The sequence below is a fragment of the Orbicella faveolata genome, unplaced genomic scaffold (assembly GCF_042242905.1).
Source record: "Orbicella faveolata isolate gen_17 unplaced genomic scaffold, um_ofav_v1 contig_47, whole genome shotgun sequence".
Lineage (NCBI taxonomy): Eukaryota > Metazoa > Cnidaria > Anthozoa > Scleractinia > Merulinidae > Orbicella > Orbicella faveolata.
In genome coordinates, this window is record NW_028301577.1 from 22,853,172 (window position 1) to 22,867,405 (window position 14,234).

The 14,234-nt window shown below is 39.3% G+C and overlaps 1 protein-coding gene across 2 annotated transcripts; it reads left to right on the plus strand.

The window, feature by feature from the left end:
- Nucleotides 1-1,683: 1,683 nt before the first annotated feature.
- On the plus strand, nt 1,684-13,270 carry LOC110045553 (uncharacterized). Of its 2 annotated transcripts, none has more exons than XM_020751152.2 (7): nt 1,684-1,891; nt 2,014-2,092; nt 4,197-4,237; nt 5,021-5,157; nt 5,645-6,547; nt 7,455-9,056; nt 9,971-13,270. In XM_020751152.2, the coding sequence occupies exons 1-7, from the start codon at nt 1,863-1,865 to the stop codon at nt 10,183-10,185; spliced, it is 3,006 nt and encodes a 1,001-aa protein (XP_020606811.2). In that variant the 5' UTR covers nt 1,684-1,862; the 3' UTR covers nt 10,186-13,270. The 2 variants fall into 2 exon arrangements, with proteins under 2 accessions (XP_020606811.2, XP_020606812.2); XM_020751153.2 differs by having other exon boundaries at nt 7,458-9,056.
- Nucleotides 13,271-14,234: the final 964 nt, after the last annotated feature.

Consider the following 14,234-nt stretch of genomic DNA (forward strand, 5'->3'; position numbering starts at 1 on the left):
TGCGGCTACTTGTTGCGTCCGTTTGGCCATGAAATCTGGCGATACGAAACTACTGACCAAATGAACAGCAAGTCACAGCAATACCCGCCGGATCCCGTAGAAAATCCGTCGTCAAATTGGCGCTACAAATTTTCTGTCTCATTTACAACAACGGGGAGAAGTTTGGGTTTCTGTATATATAGAAGGGATGTTGGGTCTGAAAAATGACAGCTGCGTACCTGCAAGAATACCGAATGTCAAAAGTCTCTAAACATAATAATGTGAACACAAAATACGTGTTAGGTTTCTGAGCATCCTGCAACGACATTAAAGTAGAATACCAGCTCGATTTCCACTCGGGGCTCTCCAGATTGAGTGAAGACGTAATTGGATGACGTCATATCTTTCTTTAAGAGCCCATGGGATTATTTTCAGAAAGGTGCAACATCAGATGGATACTCATTTTTAAGATTTGGGAGAAATTTACGGTCGATAAGTTCAATTCTTGTTCTGATTTTCTCTTTTATTGAGCGGATTCAAACTAGTAAAGTTATACTGTCAGCGGCAATGTTGCAAGGGACTAGGGAAAGCCAATTTCACCGCTGAGGTCTTTGTATTGTGCAACTGATAAATCCGGCAGTGTGTAAAGCTACAAAGGCCGGCAACCGATCAAAAAAGCAGGCAGTTGTTGTGCAAAGCGCACGGCGGTTTATTGGATAATTGCGTATCACGAGCATATCACGAGCTCCCGAACCTTGTCAGTGGCTCAATCAGTTGAGTAGGGGAGGCGAAAACCACCATGCACGTCTATCCATTTTGGTCGCGTTTTTCGCTTTCCGAGAGAGAAAGAAAACGGTGTCCGGTCCAATAAGTTAGGGAATCCTAGCGGACTAGAAAAGTCAGTCTGAACAAGCCTGCCTCTAAACAAAACACTACTTTAACTCCTTTTGCTGATTTCCAAAAAAATACAATTGATGCCGTATTAACTTAGAATGGTCAAGGAATCCTTCTCTTTATGAATAACTTTGTATGTTTTTTTAACTAAGTATTTGAATTCATAGGGGGAAAGTTCGTTACCTCTGGCTTGACTATAAACGACTGGTTTTTAAATATTTAGTTACTGTTTGCAAGCTTAGAAATCATAATTTAAGACATTGGAAAAGTTTTTCAGCTTCAATGAGTCTGGTTAACGAACAAAGCCTCTCTCTCAAACGGACCTAGTAGTTGTGCGAAGTTCTCCCGCTAACCTCAGGGTTTATTTTCTTCATTACCCTGTAGAGTATCTTGATTCGATACACTACAATTTCCTGAAAGACTGAGACAGCCTAGTTTAATTTGCGCGAAAAACAAGTGCAGGTTTTGGAACATCGTACTATTTGGAAAATAAAGGAGTAACAAGGTCCTACTATACTTTTACGAAGTACGCACCTAGTAAACATTTCTATACTATTGGAGGACGTGAAATAAGAAACATAGACAGTAACAAACAGGAAATATTTATTGGGGCTGGAATTTTCATTGCGGTCTTTGAGGACAATTACGTCCAATAATGATGGGTTGAACAATTTCCGGTTTGGGAGTACCTATGTATGCTGTGGCTATTTTTTATATTTTATTTGTAATTTGCGCATCTTCCGAAAAGATTAGTTCATTTTCAGTCAAATGCTATAAATAGCTTCTCTTTGTGCCCAGCCCATAATTTTCAAGCGGTTGCACGGAACTCTGGGATAACACCGGGCGCGCTAACTTGTAAATTTTATGCAAATCTCATTTAGTTTTTGCGTTGGATATTCTTTCTCAGTTCCCTCACCAACACCCTCTCGAATCATCTCCTCTAAATGTGGAAGTTTTAAAACCAGGAAAGGGAGAATTTTTGCGTCGTGATGTCGCTCGATTCGTCAATGAAGAAGCGGTGAGAAGATTTCTGTTGATAGCAAGTTTCCGCACAGAATTGCGAAGTTTCCGTGTTTCGGTTTTGTGACGTCGCTTTCTAATACAACGCTTAAATATTTTGTATTTTTTCATGTTTTCCAGAACCAACCTCCTGAGCATCGTAGACAGACTTGTTAAGAAGAGCGAGACAAAAAATAGTGCCGTCGTCTCGAAAAAGCAGGTAAGTCTTACAGAGAAGATTGGATTTAGGCGCAAGGCGCAAGCTGTCCAACCGGGTTACACAGCGAATTTACAAGAATCGAGCGGCCGTTTGCGACGCGGTCTTCGCTTTCTTCTCGCTTTCTTCGTTTTAAACAACTTGCGCACTCATAGATTTCGTCAAAATCGATTCCCTTATTGCTGTTAGACGTTTACGCATCGATTTGCTTCGAGAAAAAGGGAAGATTTACTGCGAAATGCGATGTCCCAATGCGTTCATGGTCATTTTGCGTTGTTCGTTTTAGCGTGGAAACCGCTTGCTGCAAGCAGAATTTTGTCCTTAGGTTGCTCTTTAAGACAGACTACTACTCACATTGTGATCATTTTCACATCGAATCATCGTTCTTAGTTCTTGAGGGTATTTTCTGATAAAGAATTTTCGATGCGCACTGCCCAAAAAGTGGGAGCTTGTTAGGACCCGCACAAGGATGCGAAGCCGGCTGTTTGTTGTTTGACTGAAGATGCATATCGTCGAATGTAGTCGGGTACGACAAGATAGAAAGACTGTTTTGCGCTGACAGACCACCATGTTCTATCTTTTTAGTGTGCGCAACCTTTTTAAGCAGATATCTGAGCAAAAAACTTCATTTCCATGCGCGCATTACTGTAAAATTCTAGAACGCATTTTCTTTCACTTCACGAACATGGCGGCGGGCGCTATCCAGAAAGTAAAACGAACAGGTAGTCTGAACAAAAAAGCGCATAAATCTTACAGTTAAATCGACTTATTCAAACATTTATATCCGAAAAGTCTTCGTCACTCACGCCAAACTGATTTTCACCATGGCGCAAAATAAATAAACGCCAGAATAGTGTACTTCAATTTTGCGTGCGCCGATTTTGTACTTCAGTGTCTAGATTGCGCTGACTTGGACGCACACAAGTTTTCGCTTCACTAAAGTAGGATTATATACTGCTTACGAAACTTTCTTTAGTCTAGACGTAAGGATTTAGTTGAAACATTTCGTTTTTCTGCGCAGCGCACGATAGCAAATTTCGAAGTCGCGTCAGAAACAGTTGCGGGTGACGGCAGTGTTAAATTTTCCATTTTAAGCGCTCGATTACACGAATTGGTGTTATAACGCGATAGGTGTTTAGCGGTAGCACTTAGAGAGAAACTGCAGTCCAAACGCGCACTTTACCACTCTAAGAATGTGTTCGAATTTCAATTTGCGCAAGACTTGTTTATGAGGGAGGTGGTTTAAATGTTGGTAGCACCGTGTTTACAATTCTGCCCGGCGACAAAACTGTTGATTCCATATTGGGAGCGTTCTCTGCAACGTAAGGAGTTGAAGTAGCGTTATTTTCTTAATCTTCAGACAGAAGCCATGATGCAATGCCTGTAATCTTTGAACTCATATTAGACAAACATAAATTAATGGAAAGCTTGAGTAAAATTGATAACTGGTATTTTGCAGCATGTCCATATGTAACGGTGTAGATTTAAAACAGTTGACAGAAATCTTATGCTTTTTTTAGGTCATTTTTATTAATTATCGATTCAACTAGATAATTCCTGAAAGTATGTCATAATTTCACACTCCACCATCCCCTTCCCTCCCCCCCCCCCCCCCAAAAAAAAAAAAAATCTATGGTTTGCAGGGACATAGTGACTAGAAGTTAGCATTCTGGGTTGGGAAGGGGAGGGGGTGTGCTCGCGACAAACTGTGGCTTGTTATGTGGCAGTTACATAACTACATTGGCATTTGCTACTATCATCAATGTGTTGTAGGTGTCCATGGTTCACACATTTGTATAATCATCGATAACAAAGATATTCATCCTGTAAGAGTTCTTGATAAGTTTTGATGTATCACTGGAATTCTAAGGAGTATCATTGACAGTAATGTATGGCTATAAGTAATGAGAATTGATCTTTCAAACATTAGACTGACGTAGGGTCAATCTGCATTCCTAACCCCTTGTGAAAGGTAGAAGAATGATGACTGTGCAGGAGAGATGTGAAAATACAGATTAAAACTCATTTTAAAGCAACAACAAGTCCTTGTTATTTTTAAAGTTTTATTTCAGTGTAAGTTGATGCATGATCTTCCCTCTTTTTTCAGGAAGTACCATTGTCGTCTCCAAGGCCAGCTGTTTCTATAAGGTAACCAAATGCTCTTTAAACATGAAAACATCTTTCCCTTTTTGTGCTAAAGACAATAAAAGAGTAAAAATTGTCCTCCCACTCAGTGGTAAATTTTAAATTTTTTCATTGGTTGAAGCAGTACATGTAAGACATGCAACGCAAGGTCATGGGAAGTTACTTAAAAATACATGATACCTTAAGTCACATGTGAAGGATATTTTACAGGCTCATCTATTCTTTAATTGATCTATGACTTGCTCACTAGCAGACATAAAATTTAACTGGAAGACAAAACGATTATATAAATTGACAAAGGGTTACTATTCCATTGATTTAGTAGTTGTAGAGAGTCAGGAAGAGCAGGTTGATTATTGGATGAGATTTCACTTGAAACCTAGTGTACGCAGAATGAGGCCTTAAGTGACTGTTGATTTAACATCAAACTTTCCTTGTGTTTTACAAGGGAATACAAGGCAATCTGGAAGGAGAACCTAGCAATTTATCAGAAGTCACTAAGGGCTTATTTCCAGGCACTCCTTCACCTAAAGAGTCAAATTTATGAATAATTATCTGATAGGGCTTGGTGGCAAAGCCAGTCATAAAAAATATGCAAATTTTGAAAAGAAATTAAAGAAAGGAAAATGACTTGTTTACTTCACTTTTTTTGCTTGGTCCATGGTAACATTAAGAGCACTTGCTAGCTCTGTGTAGCCATTGAGTACTACAGAAGCACAGCTTTTGGTACAGCTGTAAACTCTTTCGTATGGAGTCTTTTCTTATTAATGCTTTTGAATTTGATAGGTCATATTTATTGCCGCCCACACCATCCTCCGGCCCAGGGTCACCTGCCCTTAGCGACCAAGAGAGTAATGGTGAAGAGGAACTAGCAAGTGACAAAGCAGATGCTGTACAAGATGAAAAGGAAGAAATTAAGAAAGGTTGGTGGAAAATGTAGATATTTTGTTATGTAGTCTTTTGCCTTTGTGAGTGATCAAAAGCACGGGTCTCCCAAGCTCTCTATGAGGATTTGGAAAAGCAATTTGCTAAAACTATATCTGAGCAGTTCATCTTAGCTCTCCTTATTGCGAAGTTCGAACCACTTAGGGAACCAATCACAATTTTTTTCCCATTGTGGACCAATTTGCTATATGATAAAAAAACAAAACATTTTTTTCTACTTTTGTCACTTTACTGTCTTTTTCAAGTATCAACTGATAAATAAGTATGACATAATTCTGGGTCATGTGACGATTAAACCTCAAGCAAATTAAGAACTGGGTTGCGCCAAGGCTGTTTGGTTAAGAAGTTGGCTCTAAACACTATAGGTATTAACTAAAGCTAACCCATTCTCAGAGTCCTGCATTATTTTTATGTGATGTGAAGCAGAGTAATTCAATGTTTTTGTCTAAATTCTCTTTTTCTCAGATGGTGTTCGCAAGGAGCCCTTGAGGTGTGATGTTTGTGGATTAAGAGTGTTCAAATCTTACCGTTTTGTCAACCGAACCAGTGCTCCAGTTCACTTGAAGAACTTTGTCACTCCAGACCATGACCGTATCAGAGTTTGCAAGCGGTGCTTCAGCTCTCGAGAGCGTTGCCGGCAAAACTTGGCACTTATACTGCTGCGTTCCAAAACCAGCCAAATGATTCACCTGCGGACACCTCTTGGAGTCACCTATGATCGTGCCACCAAAGCTATGGATTACATTGCACGAGACCTTAGGAAAGGACTCAAAAGGCCTTATGAAGACCTTCTGTGCGATGAAACAATGGCTGATGAAGATGAAATGGAGGATGACAGTGAGAGGTTCTTGTTAAATGGTGATGAAACAAAGAGCAAAGAGGTTCCAATTCCCAAACTTTTTGCAGCAGAAAATGGAAATGCTAAACGAGGTGCAGTGGCAACAGCACCTGTCCCAATTAAGAATATTGGGATTGTTACAGTGGTGAGACCTCACAGTGGAAAGTACAACTCCACGCCGAACTGTTTTACAATCTACGGAGAAGTCAGTGACTTGAATGTTAAGGAGAGTGCGAGTGAGAAAGCTGAGAAACAGAAAGAAAATGCCCTTGCAATTAATGTGTCAGAAAATCTTAGTAAACTTGTGGATCGCAATATTTCATTATCTCCAACTGTGAATACAACTGCAACTTCTGAGATAAACACTATAAACAACAAGCTGACATTTTTGGACCACGCATATGCCCTACCACCACCCAAAGGAAAGGCATCATCTTCTCCCAGGGCCATGACGAAGTCAGTAAAGCAACCTGTACCTAAGGAAGCGAAAGTACTCAACACTGTAAAACAAGAGCAACAGAAGAAGACAGGTAATGGTTGGTAATGTTAAGACAACAATCTTAGTCCTGTAAATCAATTTAATAGACAGGTACTTTATTACTCCATTTAATGTTGTACCCAGGCTTTTAGCCAGATGGCCATCCAGGTGTCCTGTGGACAGCCATGTATTAAAGAAAATCGTTTTATTTTTCGTACATTGCCAAGGTTATCAATTATTATTGTTCATTTGAGCAGGCCCTATATAGCACATTTTCAGTCTTCCAGATAAGCAAGGGGTCTCAGGTCAAAAACCCGACAAGGTCAGCAACATGACCCGACAAATTAATTGAAAATTTATGATGATTTGGTGGGAGCATTGGAAATTGACCCATTGGAATTCCTCATTGACACCATACCTTGAAAACTTATCTGGAGCCCTGACATTTGGGACAACCACTTTTCAAATCCTGGCTAAAAGCCTGGTTGTACCCATCGTGCTTCACTCCTTTACCCCAATCATGTTTAACCTAGAAGATCTCTCAGGAAATGGAAGTTTACTTCAATAAGTTCAAAAGGCCACGTTGGTGGGTTGTGATTGGCAGATTTCAATCCATTTTGATTGTTTCATGTTTTTTGCAACGTGGAGCTCTGGAAACACAATAGTTGTTACTCCGCACTGAAGAACTAACCAATAGAAATGTTTTGGTTGCATAATTCATGCACAGTTTTTGAGCCCAAAACAAAAGATTGTGCACGGTTGTGAACCTTGCCACATAAATCTTGGCATCTTTGTTCACTCCTTTTATGTTTGATGGGCTTCATATCCATTTCCCTCTATAAACTATAATTTAATCAACCATCTTGTGCATGCCAGTTCATCTTGACGGCATTGGGTGCAGAAAAATAAGAAAAACTTCCAGCTATTTGACAACAAATCTTATTTTTTCATTGCTGCAGCAGCTGGAGATGGACAATCAACACCTCCAGAGAGAACTTGTGGAATTGTCTGCTTCCAGTGTGACAAGCTGGTCACAAAATCATACAGCTGCTACAAGAAAGAAAATGCTCCAGAGAAAATCAAACATCTTTTTACCCCTGGGGTGAAAGTTGTTAAAGTTTGTCGTAGATGTATGCCTTATAAGAAACCCAAAGACAGTGAAGATGCGGCTGGAACAGGAAAGGGTAAAGCAAAAATAATCAAGGGGAAACTTGCAAAGCTTCACAGTGCAAAGCTGATCAAAAATGCAAAGTCAGCTGGAAAAGTAAATGCTGCAAAGACAACTGAAAAAACAAAGGTTGCAAGTCTTGAAAAGAACATTGTTAAGTTGCCAACAAAGGATGAAAAGAAAAGAAAGGACAGCCCCAAGGATGAAAAGTTGAAGCTTCTTCCTGCTTCAAAAAAGTTGTGCTCGTTAGCAGTACAGACAAAGAAAGCTCCTGTTTCAAAAGGAACAGTGACAAAGGAGAGCAAGGCTGTGCCAAAAGGTATTCGTCCTCCAATAAGAGAGGAACTAAAAGTTGAAGTCACAAAATCAATCATCCCCAAAGGTGCAAATATAGTGAGTGGTAAGACATTGACAACGTCGCCAAAGAGTGGTGCACAGATGCAGAAAAATGATGGCAGTGCAGCAGAAAAGGCTAAGAGCAGTGCAATTGAAAAGGAGAATGCCGCAGTAAGCAAGGACAAATCAGTCAAAGTGGATTTTGGAACGCAGTCTATGAAATCCATGATTGGTATAAACAAGGTTAAACCTAAAACCACTGATTTGTCCTCACCAAATGAGACTGTTACCAAAGATGAAAATGTTGCTGAGAAAGAGGTCACTGAGAAGGAGTCCACAGAGAAAGAGGTTGATGTCATGGATGTGTCTGAGAAGCAAGAAACTGAGACAGAAGTTGCACCTGTTGAATCAAAGTTGAGTGAAAAAGTTTCAGGGACAGAAAAAGAAAAAGAGACTGTTGTAACAACTGATTTAGAAACCAGTGCCAAGGAGAAGATTGATGAAGAAATGAATACAAAAACAGGTGATGCAGTTAGTACAGAAAAGGATAAAACAAGCAATGTACCAGAGGAGAACCAATCAGAAACAAAGAAACTTAAGGACAACAAAATGGAATCCAAAAACACAGAAGAACCTGATGTAACAAAACAAGACAAGGCAGAGGCAATAGACTCTAAAAACATTGCAGATAGCATAATCACAAGAGGAAGAAGGTCAACCTCAAGATCCCCTGTGATAGCAAGAGAAACAAAATCCACTGAAGCCTTATCACCAAGGAAGGGAAGAAGTTCAGGTACCCCAGAAACAAAGCGAGAGGATAAACAAATAATACCAACAATTATGACACGTAAAAGACTGGCTTCATTTTCTGACCCAGAGGCAGATAAAAAGGTGGACAACTCTGCAGGTGGTAAAAGGAGGGCTTTGGCTGCTGCTTTGTTGGAGAAGATGTCTAGGAAAGCTGGTGACTCATCATTATCTACTTCAGATGTGGCCTCCAACAAATTGAGGGTGGAGCATCCTTATGCAAAAGATGAGAAAGAACCTGAGAAAGAAGGTGAGAGCAAAATTTTCCATGATTTGTGTACAGTGAAACCCTGCTCTATGGACACCCGCTTAATACGGACACCTGCTTCTAACGGACAGTTTTCTTTGTCCTGACAACTAAAAAGCTCATATATTTTCTCTTAAATTAGCCTGCTTAATATGGACACCCGGATAATGCGGACACTTTATCATGTCCCTTTGGTGTCCATATTAATGGGGTTCCACTGTATTTGTTTTTTGATTAACTTTGATTAACTTTGATTAACTTTGAAAGAATTTTCTCAAACTCATTAATAATTCATCCAGTTTAAACAAAGAAAATTGCGATTGTGACAGTGTTTGGATATCTGATCTTAGTTATACATTTTGACAATATCATTTTACTCCTCCATTTCCTCATTAGTTTTAGTTTCGACTGAGAAGGTACATCAAGCACTCAAGACCATGTTTGATCACATTTCCAAACACCCCAAAGTTGTCAAAATTACTCCAATGTGTGTGGTATTTTAAAAACTCTTCTCTGTGTTTGGAAATGTGGTCAAACATGGTCTTTCATTTGATTTATTACCTGAAATGTCAGTGGCTTGCGATGCTTGTGTATCAGTATTTTGGTGCTAGCCCTACGCAGGTTACTTCCTGGCATTCTGACTGTTTGTTTTCAACAATTTGCCGATACCCATTTAACACCTCCTTAGTGGAGGGAGGCATTGCAAAAGTTACATGAAAGTGTCCTGCTGAAGAACATAATAGAAGAACATAATACAGTGATCCCAGCCAGGGCTCAAACCCAGGGCTACCATTCGGTCTGGAAATATCCAGTGCGTTAACAATTAGGCTACCGCACCTCCAATTTTTAAGACAAGATGTGTGAAAATAATTGTGTGAAACACTGAGCTGAAATATTGTTACTTTCTTTTTTACTAGTAAAAGGTCACTGCATGACAAGAAGGAATCAGATGCCAGTGAAGTGTGCAGGATGTAATGAAAAAGTAGTGAAGTCCTACAGGTGCGTCATGCGTGGAGATGCACCCGTTCACATCAAGCCATTGTTTGCTCAACAGTCAGGAGAAATGTTGCGCATTTGCCGAAAATGTGTCAAGAAAAAGGAAACAGGCAATGCAAAGGCTAATATTAAATGAGAGATAATTAAATGGTGTTAAATTATTATTAGTTGTTTACTGAGATGCAAAGTGACATAGCTATGAAGTCCTGAAACTGTGTTCCAAATAGCTTGATACTAAACACAATGTACTGGTAATTTATTTATCCTAAAGTTAAGACTTAAAACACCAAGATTGAGTAATTGAGCACTTTGTGTCTGCTCAATGCATCCAGAAACTGCAACTAATTTGGTTAAATTTGATTCAGTTTGCTCCTCAGTTGTTCTCCATCATAGGATTATTTTGAAGGGTAAAAAATCTTAATGCTATTAATTAACATTAAATGCATCTTGGAAATTAATATAATTTATTTGGAGTACCTTCAACAGGGTCACGGGGAGAGGGAGTGGCCATTACTTGGGAGCCCTACTAAAAGCCTAAAACTTTTGCCAGGGTGACTGAAGCCCCACCATTCGGCTTCTTTAATAATTATAATTACTATCATAATTTTTTGTATTTTATTAGTTTTTCTTGATTTCAAAAATAACATATAATTTATTTTATTAGACGCAACTAAGATTTATAATATTATTTATTACAATATCATTTGCTACAGGGCCTTGAACCCTGAAAATGTTTGCTGCAGGCCCTGCTAAGCCCTGTTCTTGTGGGGTCTAGAACCCTAAAGCACGGCTTTTTGACCCAGGAACCCTGGACCTCTTTGTGATCCTGCTTTAACTCTTTCAGTTCTAGGCTTAAAATGTCAATTCTCCTTACCTTTTTTATATTTGTGTAGTGTTTAGTGCTGAGAAATTGATAGTCATTAAGTCATTGTTCAAAACTTGATAATGCTGTCATGATATGAGGAGAAGTGAGAGTTTGATTGCCTTGGGTTTAAATGCTTGAAGACCTTTAAATGGCAAGTTTCATTGTGGAAAATTCTGTGAAAAATGATAGATTATATTATTCAGTACAAGACTGCACCACAAAATTCTTCGAAGCAACACAAGAGGGTTCCTCTTATGTTGCTTGCTTGTCTTTGGGCCAGCCTTAGTTTTATTTCATTTATGTTAACTTTTTGTGGCAGTTTTTACCTTATCTTTTTTAACTTGAAAATGGTGTCGTGATGACTCTGAAACATTGTTTGCTTTTATCATTAATTTTCTCTTGCTTATGCATTACAGAACCTTTGCTTGATAGAAATAACACTATTGTAAAGGCCAATCATGTAAGACCTGGTTTACAATTGAGTTGAGGTTTGATAGTCCTTTGCATTACCAGGTCACACAGTACAAGATCAGACCTGCTGGGTTGCAGTTACACTGTGGGTAATTTGGGTGTGGACAAAACGTGGGGTAGGCCATGGCCTACCCTGTGGCCTACCCTATGGCCCACCGATGGTCAGATTTTCAAAAACATAAAGAAAACATCAGTAAGAGTCAAATGAGTAAGGTGGCATAAAACTATATCCCCTGGTGGGTTCTTGTATCCCTCTAATAGGGGTAAGACTAACTAACACTAACACTAACACTAACACTAACAGTTACTAATGCCATTCATTACATGTTTACACTAGCACTCCACTATATGTTACAAACTGGCAGCTGGTATGGATTGTGGAGCCCCCATTTTGTAAACTCTCAGCGACCATGTAATATCGGCCCTTCCCCCGAGGGGGGGATCCCATATATAAATGACGGGGGTGCTTGCCATACCTTTTAGGGGTTAAAAACGCAGTTTTGGTACCTCTTATAGTGTTTAGCCTCAAAAGGTCCACATCGGGAGCTTTTTGAAAAATATGACAGGAGATGTCTTATGTAAGAATTGGTACCTCTCAGGGGAAAAAAAAAAATTCAAACCACACCTGCAATACAGGATCTTGGTCCTCTCAGGGGTTCTTTCCAAAATTTCTGACCAGCACCCCCGTTTTTTTATATGGGAGTCCCCCCGCCCGGGCCCTTCCCTTCCCTCTTAACCTGCCATTATGGTTGATTGCTTGGCTGGGGAAGCTAGACGTCGAAGACAGCGAGAAATAGGATGTTTCAAGGCGAGTGCTGTGAGGTTTGCATTGTTTCATTCCCTCTGATGTTGAGAATCGTGTTAGTGACCTTTTAGTATACCCCTATTAGAGGGATATGATTTTATGCCAGCTAACTCGTTCGACTCTTACTGATGTTTTGTTAATGTTTTTAAAAATCTTACCACCAGTAGGCCATCGGGTATGCCCACACCCGGGTAATTCAAACCGCAGTTGGCCAAGTTACCAACTGTGTCCAAACCAGAGAGCAATTTAGCTTTACAGGATTAAGTTCCATTGTTTTGGTTGTCCCAGGGACGATGGTTGAACTTGTAACCTAACATGGCTGATTTTGTATTAGGGGACTGTATCAGTCATGCAAAGGCCCAGTCCAGCTTGAGATGATGGTCGGACTAAATCAAATGTTATGTTGGCCTTAGGAGAATTCATTGTTGGGCGTCCAAAACAAGTTGTTTTGGGTCTAGTTTTTCCTTAATATTCAATCAATATCAGGCAGAGAGTAAGGGGGAAGATCTTAACGTGAAGGAAACAATTGTTACAAGACAGAGGCATGGCACGTTTGCAAGGGAAAAGACTGCCTGCACAAAAACTTGTTCAAAAATAAACTGTTCTCACTTTGTTCTGGACTTCAGGGAGAAATGAGGATCGCAGACCTCACCTGGACCCAATTGAATCTCATCAAGTACCTTCAACTAGGGAACCCTGATTTTTTGACTTGAGATTATTTGGATATTTACAATTCCTTTTTGGAATAAGAAACACCATCAAAATACAAACAATTTTGTGTATTTATTAGTAAGAATAATATAGTTATTTTGCCTGGCTTGTTTAACTAAAATGCCTCTTACAAGATAAGTTGCATTTCATGCCATGTAGCATGTAAGTTGCCAAAGAGTAGGCACATGTGTTTTGATGCTGTGAATAATGAATGTGCTTGAAGACAGACAAAAAAAGTTAATAGTATTTGTTATATGACTTCTTTCAGAGCATTATGTAAGTCACCAATTAGCTTATCAAAGTAGTTCGTTATGTGTAACTTCTTATTAAGCAAATTATTAATTAAAGAAATTACATTTTGCAACCACATACTAGTGTCATCCTGTTTTAATAGACTATCTATTCAGATGTCATAAAATAATGCTACAGAACAGCATAGATTTTAAAGTTATGCCCTTAAAATTCTTTAGAAAACCACTGAGATGCAATTTCAACCTTGGACAATACAGTGGAACCCTGGCTTGCAGCCACCTTGTTTTTCCGGCCACTTTCTGGCCTGAACAAAAGCTCAGTCATTCATTCCTTATTTCTTAGAGAACCCCTCTGTTACAGTCATCCTGGTAATTGCCGGTTTTCATGTGACATCATCAATTTCCAAAATAAGAAATTACCAATCCTTGTGAAGTTTTAGTTTCATCAGTTGTAAGACCCTCTAATAACTTAACGTTTTGCAACGTTTAAGCCCGACAGGGTTCCTCATTATGTAATGGAGCACATCGGAATTTCCAAGTTTATGCGTTACGTGACATTAAAATGGCGGCTCGATTAGGCTGTCGAGTAAGTCAAAAGATGAGTTATTGCTCAAGTTTTTACTAACTAAACAGTTCTTGCTCTAGACAAAGTATTAATTTCAATGTATCAGAGCTCTAGAGCAATAACTTTTCGTTTCAATGGCAAAACTCAATGACAGATGTTTCTGTTACTTTACGGCCGCCATGTTTGTGTCCCTCCGAGGGGCACAAACATGGCGACACCATACAAAGCTCTATAAATTTGAGTGAAACACTTTTCTGAATAATGCGTGAATGGAAAACCGTACAGACTTAAAACTTGGCGAGGTTATTTATATATCAATCATCTTTCATATCTCAGCTTCTTGACTTAATTTATTGAATAGTTACGATTTTTATTTTTGATGGCGTGACACTGCAAACCAGCCATACTGCCAGAATTTTGTGGCCTGTTGGTGACTGGAATAACAGGGTTCCACTTTACTCATTTTGGGGGCAAAAAGTTACCAGCAAGTCATAAGTGCTGAGGTATGTTAGTGTTG

Coding starts and splice junctions, on each gene's coding strand:
- LOC110045553 (XM_020751152.2), top strand. CDS start 1,863: ATGTCGCTCGATTCGTCAATGAAGAAGCG. Junction 2,093..4,196: donor CCGTCGTCTCGAAAAAGCAG/GTAAGTCTTACA, acceptor CTCTTTTTTCAG/GAAGTACCATTGTCGTCTCC. Junction 5,158..5,644: donor AAAGGAAGAAATTAAGAAAG/GTTGGTGGAAAA, acceptor TCTTTTTCTCAG/ATGGTGTTCGCAAGGAGCCC.